Source organism: Leucoraja erinacea, chromosome 20, assembly GCF_028641065.1.
Source record: "Leucoraja erinacea ecotype New England chromosome 20, Leri_hhj_1, whole genome shotgun sequence".
NCBI classification, from domain to species: Eukaryota; Metazoa; Chordata; class Chondrichthyes; order Rajiformes; family Rajidae; genus Leucoraja; species Leucoraja erinaceus.
In genome coordinates this window covers 9,835,511-9,858,950 of record NC_073396.1, presented here as the reverse complement: position 1 = coordinate 9,858,950, position 23,440 = coordinate 9,835,511, and the positions used below count along the sequence as shown (strand labels likewise).

Here is a 23,440-nt window from a genome sequence, read left to right as displayed (position 1 = left end):
ATTGCAAGGCGTACACGCTGCACCGTCTTCCTTGTAACATTACCTCGCTAACTAATCCCAGAGAGACGCAAACTGCTGGAGTAAATCGGCTGTGTTAGTAGCTAGTAACTCAACGGGGTTATTCCAGCGTTCTGTGTCTACCTTCGGTGTAAACCAGCTTCTGCAGTTCCTTCCCACACAAACTAATACCAGCCTTGGTGTGTGTCAGTGTGTGTGTGTGTGTGTGTGTGTGTGTGTGTGTGTGTGTGTGTGTGTGTGTGTGTGTGTGTGTGTGTGTGTGTGTGTGTGTGTGTGTGTGTGTGTGTGTGTGTGTGTGTGAGTGTGAGTGTGTGTGTGGTGTGAGTGTGTGTGTGTGAGTGGGTGTGTGTGTGAGTGAGTAGGTGTGTGTGTGAGTGTGTGTGTGTGAGTGGGTGTGAGTGTGTGTGTGAATGGGTGTGTGTGTGAGTGAGTAGGTGTGTGAGTGGGTGTGTTGGTGTGAGCGTGTGTGAGTGGGTGTGAGTGGGGGTGTGTGTGAGTGTGTGTGTAAGAGAGAGAGAGAGAGGGGGAGAGAGTATAGGGGCGGAATAGACAGTGGCTGGGCGTGATTTAGAGGATCGCCACGTGATATCACAGGGAGCCTTTGTAACAACTTAAAAGTCGCCGGCAGCCCGGACTTGTGCACCAGAGAGTGGAGAGGGGGGAAAAGGTTCGCTGTCTGGCTGCTGTTGCTCTCCCACTGATCGCTGCAGAGATGACTGACCTGACAGAAGCCGACAGAGGCCATATTCGCATCATCTGGAAACAGTTGTTTGCGGATCCAGAGGCGAACGGCAGAGCAGTGGTGTTGAGGTAAGAGGCAGGAGATCGTACCTGTAGTTTCCCTTGGAGGCTTGTGCTATTGTGCCCTCCCCGCTATAATGCCCTCCAGGAAGCCGGTACCCCTGCAAGGAGAAAAAAAAATAAACACGCGGTTAATAATCCAGGCAGTAACAAGATCTATTTTTAGAGATGGTCTCTTTTCTTGTAACCTTGGTGGTGGGGTGAGGTCAAGGACAGAGTCAAAATGCTGGAAGTGAGAGAAGTTGGACTATTACACAGCTTCTCACAAGTACTTTTGACACCTTGGCATTGTAGCAACTCAGCAGACCGCACTGTCAGGTAAGTCAGATAACTGATGTCTTGGTGTAATTGAACTAAATATATTGGCTGCCATTCCTAGCTCTTTTGTGAGATAGTGTTGTGGGATCTTGCAGATGTGGGATGCGTGCCTTGGTCTCTCACCTTCTCTGAAAGATGTGTAGAGAACATATATATTAGAATGTGAATCTGTGGCGCAGCTGGTAGAGCTGCTGCCTCACAGCGCCAGACACCTGGGCTTGATCATGTCCTGGGTGCTGTCTGTGTGGAGTTTGCATGTTCTCCCCCTGGGTTTGCTCTGGTTTCTGCCCACATCTCAAAGATGTGTGGGTTTGTAGGTTAATTAGAATCATAGAATGATAGACAGCATGGGAACAGGCCCTTCAGCCCAACTTGCCCACACCAGCCAACATGTCCCAGCTATACTATTCCCACCTGCTGGTTTTTGGTCCATATCCCTCCAAACCATGTATCTGTCTAACTGTTAAACATTATACGTTATAGAGACTGTTTCTTAAAGGGGATACAGCCTCTGTAAATTGGCATCTGTAAATTAGCCTGTAGTATGCAGGGAGTGGGTGAGAGAGTGAGATAACATAGATGTGGTATGAATGGGTGATTGGTCGGTGTGGGCTGCATGGCCTGTTCCATGATGTATCTCCAAACAAAACTAAATTCTAGATATTCTATAAAAAACAGTAGTATAAACTAGTTCAATCTATAGCTTTATGTGCAGTTCCTTACATTTTTTTACACTACCTAGTGAATCATAAATACCAAGCATTGCAAGAACCATAGATGATAAATGGAACTTGCAAAGTTGAATAAACCTGGAGGAAATTACTAAATATGGAGAACTAACTATAAAGAACATGCTGGGTATAATGTCAGTATTAACTGCTTGCCACACTGTAGGTATATCCTAACTTGTGGAAGGATATGTCAATGCTATTATATGTTTCTATTCTGTCTCTCTCCAGTTTGTAGGTGATTAGTGGCCCTCTGATGAGTTTTATTAATTGTAGGCAAGGTGTGATTTGGGGATTTTGGTGAACTTTTAAAATGCCTAGCTGCTGGTGTGTTATAGAGGCATTGAGTGATACAGCATGGAAACAGGCCCTTTGGCCCAACTTGCCTGCACCGGCCAACATGTCCCACCTTCACTGGACTTACCTGCCTGCGTTTGGCCCATATCCATCCAAACATGTCCCATCCATGTCTGGAAAGGCTTGTATTTATTTATTCTTTGTGTGTGATGCAAGGTAGTTTAGTTTGGAGATACAATGTGGATACAGGCCCTTTGGTCCACCGAGTCTGCACCGACCAGCGATAGCCACACATTAACGCTAACCTACACGTACTAGGGACAATTTACCCGTATGCCAAGCCAATTTACCTACATACCTGTACGTCTTTGGAGTGTGAGGGAAAACCAAAGATCATTGAGAAAACCAACGCGGTCACGGGGGGAACCTACAAACTCTCCACAGACGGCACTTCAGTAGATCACAGATAACATGGGGGAGTATGCGTACATGTGCACGCAACTACATGCAGGCAACTTGGGGTTGTGGTAGTGCTGCTGGACACTTTATGCAACTGCTAAGCCCATCATGGGCAGTGCATTATTGCAACAATTCACACCATTTGCAGGGAGGAAACTGAATGAGCAATCTGTACCATGTTTGGTCTGCCTCAGAGAGTCCTCTACTGACTTCACCGTGAGGCTCAAGATGAGTTTTAATGTCTTTGTAGATTTATTTTGGTTGTTTCTGTTCAGTTGTTTCTGACTATTTGTGAAACGATGATAAATCTGTGATAGGTTTGCGATATTGAATGTTTCTGGTATTGGGAACATTAATTTAGTTTATTGCCATGTGTCCCGTGGTACAGGGAAAAGCTTTCAGTGCGTGCTGACCTCTCTAACCTTTAAAACAGGCGGGTGAGCCGTGGCTTGGCTGGCTTTGTATTTTAGAGATGCAGCATGGACACAGGCCCTTCAGCCCGTCGAGTCCGTGCCGACAATCAATCACGAGAGGTGGCACGGCGGCACAGCGGTAGAGTTGCTGCCTTACAGCGCCAGAGATCTGGGTTCGATCCTGACTACTGGTGCTGTCTGTACAGAGTTTGCACGTTCCCCATGTGACTGCGTGGGTTTTCTCTGGGTGCTCCGGTCTCCTCCCACACTCCAATGATGTACAGGTTTGTAGGTTAATAGGCTTCAGTATCCACTTAAGATGGATTCTCGAAGATAGACACAAAATGCCGGAGAAACTCAGCGGGACAGGCAGCATCTCTGGAGAGAAGGAATGGGTGACGATTCGGGTCGAGACCCTTCTTCAGACTGAGAGTCGGGGGAGAGGGAGACAGAGAGAAATGGAAGGGTCAGGTGTGAAAACGAAACATCAAATGAGAAAAACTGTTTGCACACCTTACATGTCCATACATCTGTATCTCCCTCTCTCTTGACTGGCTGAAGAAGGGTCTCGACCCGAAATGATACCCATTTATTCTATCCAGAGACGCTGCCTGTCCCGCTGTGTTACTCAAGCATTCTGTGTCTATCTTCAGTGTAAAACCACATCTCCAGTTCCTTCCTGCACAAATGGATCCTCATCTGCTTCTCACAATTTCCTTGATCTTTTTTTGTCCATTGCTGGCAAGCTTTGTTGAAGCTGAACCGCACTGTCTTACTGAAATTGACATAGAAACATAGAAACATAGAAATTAGGTGCAGGAGTAGGCCATTCGGCCCTTCGAGCCTGCACCGCCATTCAATATGATCATGGCTGATCATCCAACTCAGTATCCCGTACCTGCCTTCTCTCCATACCCCCTGATCCCCTTAGCCACAAGGGCCACATCTAACTCCCTCTTAAATATAGCCAATGAACTGGCCTCAACTACCCTCTGTGGCAGAGAGTTCCAGAGATTCACCACTCTCTGTGTGAAAAAAGTTCTTCTCATCTCGGTTTTAAAGGATTTCCCCCTTTATCCTTAAGCTGTGACCCCTTGTCCTGGACTTCCCTAACATCGGGAACAATCTCTTCCTGCATCTAGCCTGTCCAACCCCTTAAGAATTTTGTAAGTTTCTATAAGATCCCTTCTCAATCTCCTAAATTCTAGAGAGTATAAACCAAGTCTATCCAGTCTTTCTTCATAAGACAGTCCTGACATCCCAGGAATCAGTCTGGTGAACCTTCTCTGCACTCCCTCTATGCCATCGGCCTCTAGGAACCCCACCCTCTAAAATGTTCACCATATGACCTCCCTGATCCGCTCGCCTCCACTGCCAACACCCCACAAAGTTACGAGACCACATCAAATTTATAAACTAACTAAGTGTATTGCCACACCAGTACTGCATCCATCCTGTAATGGCAAGTTCCATTATAACCACCCTCCAAAGAAATCTCCTCCATTGTCAGTGTGAGGCTAAATGTAAATTGGACGAACAGCATCTCATATTTCGCTTGGACAGCTTACAGCCCAGTGGTATGAATATTAATTTCTCTCACTTCAGGTAGCCCCGGCATTCCCTCTTTCTCTATCCCTACCCCACCCAAGCCACACTAGCTTCTCATTTTCACCCTCCAAAAGGCCTGTCCTTTACCGTTGTTACTTTTTTGCATATCTTTCATTCTTTGTCCTTTTATCTCTCCACATCTCCGTCTATATCTCTTGTTTCCCTTATCCCTAACCAGTCTGAAGAAGGGTCCCCCAGACCCGAAACGTCACCCATTCCTTCTCTCCAGGGATGCTGCCTGTCCCGCTGAGTGCCTTCCACCAGGTTGCAGGAGACGCTGAGGCACCGAGCCGCGAGAGGGACAGTGATTCAGTGAAACATAACGGCACGGGTTCCCTCTCAGAGCCACTACATTCATCTCCATCCTCCCGATATTTCTCTCCTGCCCAGTGCCAACCAAACAACCTCATGCTGGTCTATCTGGAAAAGTTTAAAAAAATAAAAAAAAACTGAAATTCTTGGCATCAGCATTTTGAGTCTATTTTCAGTGTTGGATAGAGCTCTTAAAGATAGGGATATGGGGAGAAGGCAGGAACGGGGTACTGATTGTGGATGATCACAGTGAATGGTGGTGCTGGCTCGTAGGGCCGAATGTCCTACTCCTGCACCTATTGTCTATTGTGGTACCCAGCATCTAGAGATTCTCCCTACACAAGAGTCGGTCAACCTTGGTTTTGGTTTTGCAGCATGCTGATCAGTAACGGGGAAAGAGCAGTGTTATTGAACACTGAAACAGGCATGTGCTTCACGGAACCCCGCTCTTTCTTTCCTTTCTCTTCCACCTGAATGATTTCTTCCTTTTTGTGTCTTCCCCTTTTGGCTGCTCCTTTGCAACTGGAGGCAAATACTCCGCCGTCTTGTTATTGAGATTCAGAGACAAGGAATTCACATGTTTTCACATTTAATTTGCACAGTGCCCCAGGCTTCACCTGAAGTGAAACAGACAGTGACAATGTGTCACCGAGCTGTTTGTTTTGTGACATTTAATGCAGCGGGATAGCTTTTCCTGGATGCAAAGACTGGCGTCGCAAATCTCGTTCGCAACTAATGAAAAGACTGGTCCCCGCCCCGGTCATTCCTTCATCATCCTGCTCCTGTTCGGCAGAAGGTACAGAAGCATGGAAGTGTGTGCACCACCAGGCTCAAGAACAGCAATATCATTATGTTGAATCTACCAAACTCGGATGAGCGGATATGTTGAGTAAAAATGGCTAGCAAGTTCAAATATTCGAAAAACCAGAATATTGGCATCATGACAAAACCGGTGAGTTGTTGAGGAAGAAGTAGGTAAGAAACCATGGTAGATGCCAGTGAAACTGTTAGCTTCCAAGACAATGAGTCAATCTACCAGACACAATGGATTTTCAAACACTGTGGAATGATAATTGAATTGAATTGACACAGTGGCATCCAAGGAGTTCTAACATGATAGTTTCGAAAGAAACCATAACTGAAACTGAGCAACCACAATTATAGCATAACTACAATTACAATGGACAGCACGCAACAAACGCTATTCACTGTACCTCGGCACACCTGACAATAAACTGAACTGAACTACAGGCAAGTATGTGATATGGTGGACAAAGAGAATAAATAAATAGGTGAAGGTTGAGCTTGCTTCACAATGGCGGAGGTCAGCAAGCTCAGAATGAGAAGAGTAGAGCAAGCGTCCACCATCGATCTTTGCAGGCATTCTGAGTATTAAGATTTACAAACCTGCCTTTCTTCATCTGTTAATAGACACAAAAGAGCTGGAGTAATTCAGGCAGCATCTCTGGAGAGAAGCAATGGGTGACGTTTCGGGTCGAGACCCTACTTCAGTCTGGAGAAGTGCATCAATTAACTTCAAGTTTACATTTATTGTCACTTGCACCAATTGGCACAGTGAAATTTGAGTAATACAGCCCACAATGGGGTAGAGGTGAATTGGACAGCACCCTAGCTTATGGAAGGACCGTTCTAATAAAAGAGGGGAAGAAGCTGTTCTTGAGCCTGGTGGTGCACACACTTTCATGGTTCCGTATCTTCTGCCGAACAGGAGCTGGATGATGAAGGAATGACTGGGGCGGGGACCAGTCTTTTCATTAGTTGCAAACAAGATTGGCGACTCTAGTCTTGGACCGGAATGCATCCAGGAAAAGCTATGACGCTGCATTAAATGTCACGAAACAAACACAGCTCAGTGACACATTGTCACTGTCTGTTTCACTTCAGGTGAAGCATGCAGCACTGTGCAAATTAAATGTGAAAACATGTGAATTCCTTGTCTCTGAATCTCAATAACAAGACGGCGGAGTATTTGCCTCCAGTTGCAAAGGAGCAGCCAAAAGGGGAAGACACAAAAGGAAGAGATCATTCAGGTGAAAGAAAAAGGAAAGAAAGAGCAGGGTACCGTGAAGCACATGCCTGTTTCAGTGTTCAGTAATCCTACTCTTTCTCCGTTACTGATCAACATGCTGCAAAACTGAAATCAAGATTGACCGATTCTTGTGTGGGAAGAAACTGCAGATGCTGGTTAACACTGAAGATAGGCCCAAAATGTTGGAGTAACTCAGCGGGACAGGCAGCATCTCCGGAAAGAAGGAATTTGTGACGTTTCAGTTCAAGACCCTACTTGAAACGGAAGAAGGATCTCGAATCGAAACGTCACCCATTCCTTCTCTTCAGAGATGCTGCCTGTCCTGCTGAGTTACTCCAACATTTTGGGTGTATTCGCAAATTCTTGTTTGGTGTCAGGGGTTATGGGGAGAAGGCAGGGGAATGGGGCTGATTCGGGAAAGACACAATCCAATACAATTCATTTGTTGTCATTTGAACCCAGAGATTCAAACGAAATTTGGTTTTCACATTTAATTTGCACAGTGCTGCATGCTTCACCTGAAGTGAACAAGAAGAAGAACCAAGACACAACACAATTTACACGAACACAGTGAGGAGGAGATTCACTGTGATGGAAGGCAAAGTCTTATCTCTCCCCTGCTCTCTTCATTCTCCTCACGATGTCAGAGTCAAAGCCCCCAGCGGGCGATGGTAAATAAGTCCCGCGGCAATTATAAAGCCGCGCCGGGCGATACAAGGCCGCGCTCCGGGTCTTGGTGTTGGAGCCCCCGGCGTGCGCTAACAAGTCCCGCGGCCATTTAAAGCCGCGCCGGGCGATGTAAGGCCCCGCCCCAGGTCATCCTCAACCCCGCAACTCGGGCGGGAGAAGTCGCTGTTGCGGAAGCTCCGAAAAACGGTCTCCCAGCAGGAACCCGCGGGCTCCCGGTGTCACCGTCCATTGGGCCGGCGGCTGGAGCCCCCGAATTTCCTGGGTCGGGCCGCAGCAGCTCGCCACCACAGCTCCTCCCGCTCCGAACTCGGCCAGCTCCACGATGGTAAGTAAGTCCGCAGGCTCCGCGACTGGAGCCCCAGGTTGTTCCTGCTGGAGGCCGCTCCACGGTGCTAGGCCCCAACGACAACGGAGACCCAACAGAGAAAAGGTTGGGTTCTCCTTGCAGGGGAAAGATTTTAAAAGTTTCCCCCCCAACCCCCGCCCCCCCACACACATACCCAGTTTAAAAAAAAATTAAAACTACATACAAACTACATACATCAGTTGCGATTGAATGGCAGAGTAGACTTAATGGGCTGAATGGCCTAATTTTGCTCCTGGAACATATGACTAAAAGCCAGAAGTAAATAAATAATCCAGTGCAAATCTTTAAAATCAAAGCTGCACTGATGTTTGTACTAACAGCCCTTGTGCTTCCCCTAATCTGAAGAGTTTGAAGCCAAGATTTCAGTTTTTTTAACTTTATCAGATAGACCAGCATGAGGTTGTTTGGTGACACAGGGCAGGAGAGAAATATGCGGAGGATGGAGGTGAATGCAGTCGCCCGGAGAGAGAACTGCAACTTTTTGATTCACTGAAGGACTGTCCCTCCCTTGGCACGGAACCTCAGCATCTCCAACAACCTGGTGGAAGGCACTACGTCAGGAATTGCAGGCTGTCAGTGCACCTCCAGGGTTATTGCCTTGCCATTTGGGTGAATGTCATTATTACATATTTGTAGACTTATTACCAGATTAACTCCTCACAATATACTTACGGCGTATGCAAATAGAGGCAGGGTACGAAATGTTCCCTGATACTGTCAAACAAAGTTAAGGGCCTGTCCCACTAACGCAACCTTTTCGGCAACTGCCGGCACCCGTCATAGGTCACCGAACATTTTCAACATGCCGTATGGTCGTGAGAGGTCTCCTGCTCACCCAAGGAGTCATAGCGTTTTTCTGGTCGCTGCTGAATTTTCATCATGGTGAAAATTTTCGGTGACCTATGACGGGTGCCGGCAGTCGCTGAAAAGGTTGCGTAAGTGAGACAGGCTCTTAAGTATCAAACAAAAAAAAAACATTTATTATAAAGTTAGATAACTTGTTATTAGTTGCATGAACGTTAACCATCTCTAAACATTATATATTTGCAGAATTGTTAAAACCTGAAAATATAAGCTACAAACAGTGAAAAGCCATTATTCACATAATTACTGTTTTTAAACAATATATAATTTAAGTTGTAGTTATTATATAATTGTGGTTAAGAAAGAACTGCAAATGCTGGAAATATCGAAGGTAGACAAAAAGCTGGAGAAACTCAGCGGTGAGGCAGCATCTATGGAGCGAAGGAATGGGTGACGTTTCGGGTTGAGACCCTTCTTCAGAGCGGTTGTGGTTAATTGTGGTTGCTCGGTTTCAGTTTCAGTTATTTTTTTTCTTTTGAAACTCATCACTACATACTTATGGCATTTGCAAATTGTGGCAGGGTAGGAAAGGTCCCATGGTGAAGTCAAAGAAAACATGCATCAAACAAAAACAAAAAGTTTGATAACTTGTTATTGTTATTAGCATAACATGAACAGTGCCCAGTCCATCACTAGCTTTGACCTCCCCACCATTGAAGGGATCTATCGAACTCGCTGCCTCAAAAAGGCAGCCAACATCATCAAAGACCCACACTGTCCTGGCCATACACTTATTTCACCATTGCCATCGGGAAGCCTGAACACTGTAATGTCCAGGTTCAGGAACAGCTTCTTCCCTACAGCCATCAGGCTATTAAACACAACAACAAATAAACTCTGAACTGCAACAGGCTATTATTATTATTATTATTATTATTATTATTATTATTATTGCACTATATTTGTTATTTATTGAGTATGTGTGCATGTGTATATACACACTGAACATTTTCTTCTCCTGTTATGTTCTATGTTTACATAATCTGTTGTGCTGCAGCAAGTAAGAATTTCATTGTCCTATCTGGGACACATGACAATAAAACACTCTTGTCTTGACTCTTGAATGTTATGCATCAAATGTATCATTGGGAGAAATGGGAGGATCAAAATGTGTAAAGGTTTGTGGTTGTGGATGCCTGTTCGGCCACTCTTGCTGTAATCCCTAGCCTTGCTCTGTGGTTCCAGCTGTGTTTGAAGCAGGTGCCTACATTTAGTGAGAACGCCTTTACTGAAACTCATTCTTCCACACTGAGATGCAGGAAGATGAATAGATTTCTCGACACTTTGTTCACTTGGGCATCCTGCTTTTAGTTTAGTTTAGAGATACAGTGCGGATATAGTTCCTTCAGCCCACCGATTCCGCACCAACCAGCGATTCCCGCAATCTAATGCTATCCTACACACCAGGGACAATTTACAACCTGTCCATCTTTGGAGTGTGGGAGCAAACCGGAGCACCCGGAGAAAACCCACGCAGGCCACAGGGAGAACGCACAAATTCCATATAGACAAACACCCGTAGTCGGGATCGAACCCGGCTCTCTGGCGCTGTAAGGCAGCAACTCTACCGCTGCACCACCATGCTGCTCTCAGCCCTCCTCCCTCCCCACCCCAACATCACCACTCCCCCCACCTGCCACCTTCTTTCTTTTCTCCAACCTTTCGCCTGCTCTTCCCTTCATTCGTTCATCCATAATTCCCAGGAGAACGCCACTTAATCGTTCATATCTAGGGGCCGCTCAAGTGTGAACTCTGCACCGAGTCCCACTGATAAACACAAGATGCTGGAGTAACTCAGCGGGTCAGGCAACATCTCTGGAGAAAAGGAATAGATGATGTTTCGGGTCGAGACGCTTCTCAGTCCCACTCATTGATTCCACTGCACAAAATATTTTAGGAATTTTAATCTTGTACTGCTCCGCGTAGATTATTTTAGGAATTGTAAAGAACACTAGAAATTATCAAGTGATTCTCCACGCTGGAATGTGGCGACTCTTTGCGTGTTCTTCCCAGAGAGGGATTTATTATTATCTGACACAATCACTCTATTTTCTACCTGTAAGTACAGACATTACAGTTTGTCTATGAATCTGATACACAACAACATCACAATTATTTCCTGTACTTTGCATCTCCCCCCCTTGATATATCTATTGTACTGAATTTGTCATGGTTGTATTTATAGTATTATTTGAATGTATTGCATGCAAAACAAAGCTTTTTACTCGACCTCGGCACACATGACAATAATAAACCTAAACCTATGGTGGCACAGCCGTGGAGTTGCTGCCTCACAGCGCCAGAGACCCGGCTTCAGTCCTGACTAGGGATGCTGTCTGTATGGAGTTTGTTCGTTCTCCCTATGACCTGTGTGGCTTTTCTCCAGGTGCTCTGATTTCTTCCCACACTCCAAAGACGTACGGGTTTGCAGGTGAATTGGCTTCGATAAAATTGTAAATTGTCCCCAGTGTTTAGGATAGTCGTAGTGTACGGGGATCGCTGGTCGTCGCGGACTTGATGGGCCAAAGGGCCTGTTTCCACCCTGTATATCTAAAGTCTACAGTGGTATCACTCCATAAATGCATGCAGTAGAGTAGGATTGCATGTTGAATAAATCACCAAGTCGCAAGCAACACCTTGTAGCGAATGTGACTACGCTTATTGTTCATGCAGCACCATAATGTCGGCATGCTTGTACTTGATGCAATGCTCACTTGAGTCTCCTCAAATTACCTGCATTGTCTGAGTGATAAGAGTCTTTCATACACGAGATGCTTCAGGGAGATCTCTGTCACGCAGACCACATTCTCGGTGCACTTGTACCGTGATGCAGAGTCAAGATGTACCACATCAAGTGAATATTCAATGTGCATTTAATGCCCTTTCCCTGTTCAACGTTGCTGAATTGACTTCATTATGCCTGAGTGTTGCACATCCTTGTCATAATGTATGATAATATACAACAAGTGAAACCAAAATGTATCTTCTTATTTCATAATTCATGCACTCAATTGCGTGCTGTCTGTGGACCTCCAGGGTTTGCCTCGCTATTTGGCTGAATGCCATCATCACATATTTGTAGACTTATTACCAGATTAACTCCTCACAATATACTTACGGCGTTTGCAACTAGAGGCCGGGTACGAAACGAACGTTGGCTGGTACTGTCAAACAAAATTAGTGTCGCACAAAAAAAACATTTATTATATAGCTAGATAACTTGTTATTAGTTGCATGAATGAACCATTTCTAAAAGTTATATATTTGCAGATTTGTTAAAACCTAAAAATATAAGTTGCAACAGTGAAAAGCCATTATTCACATAATTACAGTTTGTAATATAATTGTAGTTATTATATGATTGTGGTTGCTCAGTTTCAGTTATTTTTTTCTTTTGAAACTCCTTAGATGGCACTGGGCCAATACAATTATCATTCCATGATGTATGAAAATCCACTGTGCCGATTAGGTTGACTCCTTGTCTTGAAAGCTGTCATTTTCTCTGGCGTCTACCACTGTTTCTGGTCTACTTCTGCCTCAATTCCTTATTGTTTTTCATCATGACATCAACATTCTGCTTTTTCGAATATTTGAACTTGCCGGCCATTTTTACTCAACATTTCTGCTCATCCACGTTTTGTAGCTTCAGCATGATAATATTGTCTGCTTTCTCAATGGATATTGTAACCTCCTAACTTTTTCTGATCCTCCTACAAATGAAACCCCCTGATATGTTTTCCCCTCTTATTGTCCTGCATTGTTTTGTGACAGAAAGCTGCAATCTGCAAAATACGGACTTGATAATCTCTGTATTGCCCAATTGAGTGATTATTTTCTCCGCTGCAGCCTCTATTCTCTTCCTCTTCCAGTTGTCTGACACTTGTATTGCTTCTCTCGTCATCTAACTATTTTGAGATGTGGAGAGTGTAATCGGATACTGCGGTCTTTCTTGTTTAAGAAGGAACTGCAGCTGCTGGGAAAACCGAAGGTAGATAAAAATGCTGGAGAAACTCAGCGGGCGAGGCAGCTTCTATGGGGCAAAGGAATAGATGACGTTTCGGGTCGAGACCCTCCATCAGTCTGAAGAAGGGCCTCGACCTGAAATGTCACCTATTCTTTCGCTCCATAGATGCTGCCTCACCCGCTGAGTTTCTCCAGCATTTTTATCTACCTGCGGTCTTTCTTGATGGTTTATCGCTGTTATCTGCCTTGCAATATTAACTATCTTAGTCACAGTCATGCAAATGTTTTAAAAATGTTACGTTAGACTCTATGATAGTTAATATTGCAAAGCGGATAACAGCAGTAAACCACCAAGAAAGATCGCAGTACCAGATTAAACTCTCCACATCTCAAACAATAGTATCAACATTTATTGTATTCAAATTAATAAGTTTTCTGAATCTCATCGATGTTTCTCTCTTTTATTGAGAGTAACAATTGAGATTGAGAGTAACAAAATCGAGAGTGTTTTGGTGAAAAGAGACCTCGCTACTTTTTGTTACTGCCAATGAACTAAAATTTTGCTTAACTTGTATGACTTAGATTGTTCAAGGATTACCCTGAAACAAAGAAGTACTTCAAAACGTTCAAGAACATTTCGACCGAGGAAGAAATGCAAAAATCGGCTCAGATCAAGAGACATGGCAAGGCCGTGATGAACCGGCTCAATGACCTCATTGAGAATCTGGAAAACTGGGACGCAGCCTGTGACATTATGACACACTTGGCGGAGAGGCACGTTCATGTGCACAAAGTGGGGGTGCACAACTTTCGGGTAAGTCCCCAAATTACCCTGGTCTCTCGCTTCACCTCAAACTTGATAGAAAGAAAGCTGATGACTCTCAACAAAATCTTGCATTTTAGCTCCGTTTAGCTCAGTTTGGAGAAACAGCATGGGGACAGGCCCTTCGGCCCACCGAGTCCATGCTGAGCATTGATCACTATCGAGCATCTATGGTCTAGTTCGATGTTGGATCATCGATCTAACCAATGATCTAGATGTTCCATGTTGTATAGAAACATTTCATATGTTGTGTGTTATATTACACCTATAACACGTATGTTATCCATCTTTCGCATCCACTCCCTACACACTGGGGGCAATATTTTCAGGGGGCTAATTAACCTACAAACCTGCACGTCTTTGGGAATGTGGGAGGAACCCGGAGCTACTGGAGGAAACCCTTGCGATCATGTGGTAAACATTCAAACTTCACACATAGGTCTGGATTGAACCCGGGTCTCTGGCGCTGTGAGGCAGTGGCTCTACCAGCTTTGTGCCACGGTGCTGCCCTTTTATATAGAACTGTTCTTGCATTATAGACAAAAAGTGCTAGAGTAACTCAGCGGGTCAGGCAGCATTACGGAAGAAAAAGGATGGGCGAGGTTTTAGGCATCACCCAAGAACATTGCCTGTCCTTTTTTCTCCGGGGATGCTGCCTGACCCACTGAGTTACTCCAGCACTTTGTGTCTATCTCTGGTATAAACTAGCATCTGCAGTTCTTTGTTTCTACATCTGTTCTTGCATTATTGCATTATGCTGTACATGAACATTGGACAAAATTAAATAAGGTGTTATAAAAGGAAATAGTTGAGCAGATGACAAAAGGTCCAGACCAAGATAGCATTTCACTAAGAACCTTAAGAAGAAAGATTTGGAGAGGTTTAGGAAGGAAGGTGATGAGGAGATTAAATTGGGGAGGTGTAAATGGTCAGAATAAGAGGATCACTGGTATCTGGGCCAGAGGAAGTTATGATCAGGACAGATTTGCTTTTCATTAAAGACAGGACTATTTAAATCGAGTCGTTGTTTAACCAGGATTCGAGCCACGAAGTTAAGATTTTAAAGTCATGAGATTGATTTATAACGGAAGTGTGTTAATATTTGTCAGGCGATATCTGGAGAGAGATCAGCAAAAGGTGTGGTTGCTGGGTCGAAGTGAAGCGGTGGAAGTTAGATAATTGGTACCTGAAAACAAAGTGCAGGAGGAATGCAGCGAGTCTGGCGGCATCTGTGGAGGCAGAGGGAGCTTTAGGTAGAGAACCTGCAACGGAAGGGTCAGTTTAGATTTGGACGGGTTTTAGTCTGTGGATGGTGGAAGATGGGCCGCTGGTTGGAAAAACAAAACTGACAATAGAACAGACAAATGGAGAAGTTGAAATGTAGTGGATGGGCTCATCAACAGCGGGAGAGCTGAGGAATGAGGTAGGAACGGGGCAACATTATGGAGGTCTTGATGTTGGGTACAGATATCTGGTTCTTTAGCTCAACTTGGATTCAAGCATAGTTGAATACCGCACTCTTTTGACTAAAGTCCATTCTGATTAGGTTAATATGTAAATATTGATTTACAAGTAATAGATGAACCAAACCGTATCAGTTTAAAACGTGATTCCTTAATAAATCAATCTCATAACAAAGTCCTAACATTGTGGCATGATTCAGCAGTATCTACTACAACGTGCCCATAAACCAAACAAACCTGTCTAACTCTAGTGTTTAGATTCATTGCAAAATAACAAATTAAGACGTTGCATGAGAAATAATGGCTATCTTTGATGAATGCTGAATGAGGTTATTGCTGCAGGATGAGTCGCACCCTGGCCACTCCCTCTGCTCCCCCCTCCCATCGGGCAAAAGGTACAGAAGTGTGAAAATGCACATCTCCAGATTCAGGGACGGTTTCTTCCCAGCTGTTATCATAGAGTGATACACTGTGGAAACGGGCCTTTCGGCCCAAATTGCCCACACCGGCCAACCGGCTGGCGTTGACGATGGCTGCCACCGTGTATGGTTCCTTGCTGTTTTGCATGTGTTTGTTCGTTTGTGTCATCTGTGGAAAAACTCACAAAGATCATGAGAGAGGCACTCATTAACATCAGACATACGGTACCTCTAAACATCATTCTGGATTTCTCTCTGTATTTTATTTCAATCACATGTTTAAACTATAATGTTTTATGTTTATTGCTTTATGTGTCATTCTCAGTTGTTACTCTATGTCGTGTTGTTACTTGCAAGCGGAGCACCAAGGCAAATTCCTCGTATGTGTACATACTTGGCCAATAAAACTTATTCATCCATTCATTCATTCATTCATACATTCATTCATTCATGCATACATGCACTCATTCATTCATGCATTCATTCATTCATTCATCCATGCATTCATTCATTCATGTGCCAGCTACACACCTGCCTGTGTTTGGTCCATAGTCATCCAAACTTGTCCCATTCCAACTGATTCTTAAATGTTGGAATAGTCCCAGCGTCAACTACCTCCTCTGGCAGCTTATTCCATACATGCGCCACCCTTTGTGTGAAAATGTTACCCCTCAGATTTCTATTAAATCTTTTCCCCTTCACCTTGAACCTATGTACTCTGGTCCTCGATTCCCCTACTCTGGGTAAGAGATTCTGTGCATCTACCAGATTTATTTCTCTCATGATTTTGTACACCTCTATAAGATCACCCCTCATCCTCCTCCGCTCCAAGGAATAGAGACTCAGCCAACTTAACGTCTCCCTATAGCTCAGATCCTCTATTCCTGGCAACATCCTTGTAAATCTTATCTGAACCCTTTCAAGCTTGACAATATCTTTCCTATAACATAGTGCCCAGAACAGAACATAATATCTTAAATGCGGTCTCACCAACGTCTTATACAACTGCAACATAACCTATCAACTTCTATACTCAATGCTCTGACTGATGAAGGCCAGCGTGCCAAAAGGCTTTTTGACCACCTTACCTACCTGTAACTCAACCTTCAAGGAATCATGCACCTGTACTCCTAGATCCCTCTGCTCTACAACACCCCCCAGAGGCCTACCATTTACTGTGTAGGTCCTACCTTTGTTTGACATCCCAAAATGCAACACCTCACAATTCTCTGTCAACCATTCCTCAGCCCACCTGGCCAATCGATCAAGATCCTGCTGCAATCTTTCACAACCATCTTCACTATTTGTAAATCCACCCACTTTTGTATCATCAGCAAACTTGCTAATCTTGCCCAGTATGTTCTCATTGAGGTAGATGACAAACAGTAACAGGCCCAGCAATGAATCCTGAGGCACACCACTAGTCATGGGCCTCCGTGAAGCAACTTTCCACCATCACCCTCTGCTTCCTTCCATGAAGTCCATGTCCACAACATCTACAGCTCTGCCCTCATCAACCTTTTTGGTCACGTCTTCAAAAACCTCAATCAGATTTATGAGACCTGACCTCCCATGTACAAAACCATGCTGACTGTCCTTAATCAGCCCTTTCCCATCCAAATGCCTGTATATCCTATCCCTCAGAATACTCTCAAGTAACTTTCCAACTGTAGATGTTAAGCTCGCCGGCCTATAATTCCCAGCATTTCCCCTGCAGCCCTTCTTGAAAATGTATCTGGACACTGTGGGTGGAACAATTGTAATCATGCATTATCTTTCCGCTGACTGGTTAACACACAACAAAAGCATCTAAACGCTATAATTTCTGTAGCGTCCATGTCATTATCTGTCCTACCTGACTTCCTCCGTAATTACTGCATTGAAAATTCTCTGCCTAATGTTTTGTTTGGACTCCTGTATTGAAAATTTAACATTTGTTTTATGATGCTAAATACTAACTTTCTGAGCGCAAACAAAGAAAATCGTTTTTTAAAAGTCATTGTGATATTTAAGATTAATGTGATTTCATAAGAACATTAGAAGTGGAAGCCGGAGTTGGCTGATTTATCACCTCAGTGTCACTTTCCCCACACCAACTTCGTATTCTGAATTTCACTGGATATTTAACGTTTTATTCACATAATATGGTGGCGCAAGCAGGGCTGGAAGGCAAGGTGTATGCCCATCGAGGTTGGCTGCAGAGGTTTTGCAGGGCAATCGCTCTACAAAGCCTTGCGTGCACTGGGCATAAACGGAGTGGCGAGGAGAAAGGCCATCAAGAACACCACAGAGGCAGCGGAGAAGGCCTCGAGATGGCTCTGGATCAGGAGAGGAGGTCCATGGGGAGGAGCGAATGCCACCTGAACACAAGTCGTGGTCTGATCAACCACGGCTGGGTCGCCCTGGGTGAGGGTGTCTGATGTTGAAAGACCCGAAACACCCAATGACCCCAGGTCACATCACTGATGATGTGTTCAGGAGCATCTATCGATGTATTTGTATCAATCAGCAAAGGGCTTGTGCCATAGAAATAATAAAACATTAACTGATTAACAAAGGCAATAAAAGCTGTACACTGTGTATGTGACAATAAACTCAACTCCACTGATTATGACAAGGCCATTAACGTAACGCTTTTTGAAACATAATTCAATGTTGCAGATTGTTTCTAGTCAGTATGTAGAAAAAATGTGTATTTTTTTTAAACGGAGAGTTGTGCCTTGAGAAATTGGAATGGGTAACGGGAGGAGGGAGGTCAAGATGATAAATTAAAAATTAATATTTTTAAAAAATAGCGGCTGTGCGTTCAGAAGGGGGTGAGTTTGGAGTGATCAACCTTTTCCCTTTGGCTTGATTCAGCTGCATCTTGTACAGTATGCCTATAAAAAGAAGCTATTAGATACATTTGAAAAATAACATTTAGAAACCATATGAGAAATAATGGATATCTTGGATGATATATATTTTATAGAATAAGACATAGACTTCATTAGTATCTATCGGACTAGATTCACGCAACACAAAGCTATGTGGCCACGTTCATGTGCGGGCCAGTAATGCAGCTGCCTCACAGTTTCAGCTATCTGGGCTCAATCCTGATATTCTATAGCATCTGTGAGAGGTTTGTATATTCTCCCTGTGTTCACATATGTTTCCTGTGGATGCTCCGATTTTCCTCCCACATCCCAAAGATGAGTAGAGAAGATGGGGGGGGGGTCATGTTGCTGTTGTATAAGACGTTGGTGAGTCCGCATCTACAGTATTGCGATCAGTTCAGGGCACCATGTTATAGGAATAGTGTCAAGCTTGAAAGGGTTCAGAGAAGATTTACGAGGATGTTGCCAGGACTAGAGGGTCTGAGCTATAGGGAAAGGTTGAGTAGGCAGGGAGCGCAGGAGGATAAGGGGTGATCTTGTAGAGGTGTATAAAATCATGAGAGGTATAAATCAGGTAGATACACGGGAAGGCCTGTTTCCACACTGTATCACTCCATGACTCTATGTGGGCTGATAAATTAGTTGACCACTGAAAATTGCCTTTGGTCCAGGTGAGTGGTACAAACTCGGTGGGATTGTTTGGGAACGCGGGGGAAATAAAATGGGGTTAATGTTGGCAATGATTCACCAGTTGAAATGATGCAAAGTGAGTTCACTTTACTGCAAGTCAAACTGTGTTCTGAGATCTGTTCCATTCTCACGCTATTTTATTTTGCATTGCAGATTATATTTAACGTGATCCTCACTATTCTGACAGAGACATTGGGAGAAGGTTTTAAGCCTGAGATCCGTGAAGCCTGGGAAAAGCTGTTCAATATCATTTACAATTATCTCGAGAATTCCTACAAGAAAATCGAAGCAGCTTCCTAGATTGACGCTCCTCCCACAATCGATGAATTAATCGACTCGTATTATCACTAAACTGTGTACAGCATATAATAACATGACCAGAATTTTAATACATATTTTAAACAAAAACTGATGAATAAAAGACTTGGAATATCATTTAAAAAAAATGACAAACCTATGAATCACTTCTTGTTTAAATCACATCAAAGTAAGAAGTAATTTTTTGATCAATTAGCATAATTTAATAAGTAATATTTAAATGTGGTTTAACATAAAATAACATTTTAATTCAATGGAAATGTATAAACCTAGACCACTTTCATTTATGGTGAATGGCTTTCTAAAGAACTGTGCTCTGATATGCTCCAATTTGTATATTTTATAATCTCTCCTTTTAATCTGAGATTGGTACGCTCCACGTCCCCTTGAGTGCAGTTATCTCTGTTTGGATTCCCTCCATTAATTTCATGGCTTCTCTCTCACAAGGCTTACACCTACGTACTGGTAGGTGGAAGGACCTAATACTTACACATACTGGTGATAGACACAAATGCTCGAGTAACTCAGTGGGCAACACAGCATCTCTAGAGAAAAGGAATAGGTGACGTTTCGGGTCAAGACCTCTTCTTCAGACAAGCATATCAGACATATGTGTATGTCTGTAGGATGGAACTGCAGATGCTGGTTTAAACCGAAGATAGGCACAAAATGCTGGAGTAACTCAGCAGGACAGGCAGCGTCTCTGGAGAGAAGGAATGGGTGACGTTTTGGGTCGAGACCCTTCTTCAGACCGAAAGTTACATGGAAGGGAAACAAGAGATATAGACGATGATTCACATTGTACATGTTGGTTTAACCAGTATTTTACTACCTTGCACTCTGATTAGATGCTAAACTGCATTTCGGTGTACCTGTACTCGTATTTGTGCAATGACAATAAAGTTGAATCTAATCTAATGTAGAGAGATAGAACATATACCTTGTTTCACCTTGGCCCTTCGAATCTGCAATTGTACTCCCTGCAATTGCAGGAAACGGAAGGATATGGGTTATGTGCAGGCAGATGAGATTAGTTTCTCTTGACATCGTGTTTGGCACAGACATTGTGGGCCGAAGGGTTAGTTCTAGTGCTGTGGTTTTCTATGCTCCAAACCACCGTGGATCATTGGCCAAAAATAATAATGGGGAGGAAAAATAATCACGATGTAAAGCTTAGAATAATGAAGTAGCAAAGTGAAATATTATCAACTGAATAGTATTAAAAGGAAAGATATGAAGATGCTTAATATCTGAAATGCAAGCCCAAAATGCTGAGAAATATCTACCATTGTAAGTGCTGAAAGGTCTCGTATGTTATTATTTTTCTCTATCTACCAATGCTGCCTGATCTTCTGGGTATTTTTTTTTTTTAAGCAGTCTTTGTTTTTATTTCACAATGAGATTAAATACTTGGGGGTGTATATGCGCTGAATTATGTATAGAGTCATCGAGTGATACAGTGTGGAAACAGGCCCTTTGGCCCAACTCGCCCACACCGGCCAACAATGTCCCAGCAACACTCGCCTGCGCTTTGTCCATATCCCTCCAAACCGGTCCTATCCGTGTACCTGTCTAATTGTTTCTTAAATGATGGGATAGCCCCAGCCTCAACTACCTCCTCTGGCAGCTGGTTCCATACACCCACCACTTTTTGTGTGAAAAAGTTCCCCCTCAGATTCCTATTAAAGCGTTTCCCCTTCACCTTGAACACATGTCCTCTGGTCCTCGATATCCCTTATTGATAAACCTGTTTTGATCTTATTATGTATAATGCAGGAAGTTAATATGTGTCCTGTTTTTAAAGCGTGTGCCAACAATTAATTAAAAATAACGTTATACAAGTTATTCAAATGGCCAGCAAATTATTTAATGCACGTTATCATCTGATATTATAGATGATGTACAATTTATTTCATGAATATGATAATTTTTTTAATCTAAATTATATCTTTTTGAATATATATTTACCAATATTCATACAACGGAGGAATTTTATTTTATCAATTTTTAGCTCATGTTATAGCTTTCAAAGTTATTTGCAAAGTGATGGGTGATGTAGCAGATCTTGCAAGCTTGTATTTAATTCTTCAGTGCAATAAAAACTCGTTGCTCATAATGTTTATCTTCACATTGACATTCTGGTGCTCTAAAATATTGAGAGCCTTTCTTAAGTCATAAAAGTAGCTGGAAATATGTGTAAAAATGTGTTCAAAAGGTAAACAAGGAGGAGCTTTGAAATCTGTGGATGGTTAAAGATAAATATTCACTTCCATTCAGCAAGGTCTTATAAAATCAGACTGTGCAGTACAATGGCTCAGCTGGTAGAGCAACTGCCTCACAGTGCCAGAGATGTGGGTTCAATCCTGACCTTGGCTGCAAACTCCACAGAGACAGCACGTTCTCACAGCGACCGAGTAGGTTTCCCCTAGTTTCTTCCCACTTCCCAAAGATGAGCAGGTTTGTAGGTTAATTGGCCTCTGTACATTTCCCCCCAGTGTGTAGGGAGTGGTCGAGGAAGTAGCATAATCTAAAACTAATGGGAAAGGCTGATCGATGGTCTGTGTGGGCTGAAGGGCCTGTGTCTCAAAATCACACTTTGATGTAGCAGTGATCTGCTGGCGGCTCGGCAAGTGAATATTCCAAAGCACATCAATGGTGTTTCAATTTGAATTCCAAGCTGTGAGAGAGGAGAGGCAGGATAGATGTGTGGTAGATGATATGCTTGTATATCTTCGTCCCAATGGCAGGAGTGAAATGAAAGCGTGCCAGGGTGATGTGGGTCTCTGATGATGCTGGCTGCTTATCTGAGGCAGCGACTCCTGTAAATCCCTTCGATGGGGGGGAGGTCGGCACCCGTGATAGAGTGGGCAGAGTTCTCCCAATAGAGATTTCACAAATACATTCGCAAGGCCTTGACAATAACTCACGTCAAACAAGTTCCCTTCTGCCAGTGAAAATCAAAATCAAACTTGCCACGGCCACACCTGCAACATTAAAAAACACTGTGATCATCATATTTTAAACCAGTTTTGTTTAGTTTAGAGATACAGCGCGGCAACAGGCCCTTCGCCCCACTGGGTCCGCGCCGACCAGCGATCCCCGCACATCAACACCATCCTACACCCACTAGGGACAATTTTTACATGTACACCAAGCCAATTAACCTCCAAACCTGTACGTCTTTGGAGTGTGGGAGGAAACCGAAGATCGCGGAGAAAACACATGCGGGTCACGGGGAGAACGTACAAACTCTGTATGGACAGCACCCGTAGTTGGGATCGAACCCGGGTCTCCGGCGCTGCATTAGCTTTAAGGCGGCAACTCTACTGCTGCGCCACTGTGACCGCTTTCATAGAAACATAGAAATATAGAAATTAGGTGCAGGAGTAGGCCATTCGGCCCTTCGAGCCTGCACCGCCATTCAATATGATCATGGCTGATCATCCAACTCAGTATCCCGTACCTGCCTTCTCTCCATACCCTCTGATCCCCTTAGCCACAAGGGCCACATCTAACTCCCTCTTAAATATAGCCAATGAACTGGCCTCGACTACCCTCTGTGGCAGAGAGTTCCAGAGATTCACCACTCTCTGTGTGAAAAAAGTTCTTCTCATCTCGGTTTTAAAGGATTTCCCCCTTATCCTTAAGCTGGACCCCTTGTCCTGGACTTCCCCAACATCGGGAGCAATCTTCCTGCATCTAGCCTGTCCAACCCCTTAAGAATTTTGTAAGTTTCTATAAGATCCCCTCTCAATCTCCTAAATTCTAGAGAGTATAAACCAAGTCTATCCAGTCTTTCTTCGTAAGACAGTCCTGACATCCCAGGAATCTGTCTGCTGAACCTTCTCTGCACTCCCTCTATGGCAATAATGTCCTTCCTCAGATTTGGTCTGGTCTCAGATTTCATGACCTGCTCTTGAAAGGTTAAGCCGTTCAGAAGACAAGAACACAATCTAGCCCAAT

General features: G+C 43.8%; 1 protein-coding gene across 1 annotated transcript; it reads left to right on the top strand.

Moving 5' to 3' along the window:
• Nucleotides 1–595: 595 nt before the first annotated feature.
• On the top strand, nt 596–21,593 carry LOC129706753 (cytoglobin-2-like). The gene is made up of 3 exons (XM_055651206.1): nt 596–828; nt 13,471–13,702; nt 19,313–21,593. Exons 1-3 carry the CDS (start codon nt 731–733, stop codon nt 19,457–19,459), a joined length of 477 nt encoding a protein of 158 aa, XP_055507181.1. The 5' UTR covers nt 596–730; the 3' UTR covers nt 19,460–21,593.
• The last annotated feature ends 1,847 nt before the right edge of the window (nt 21,594–23,440 follow it).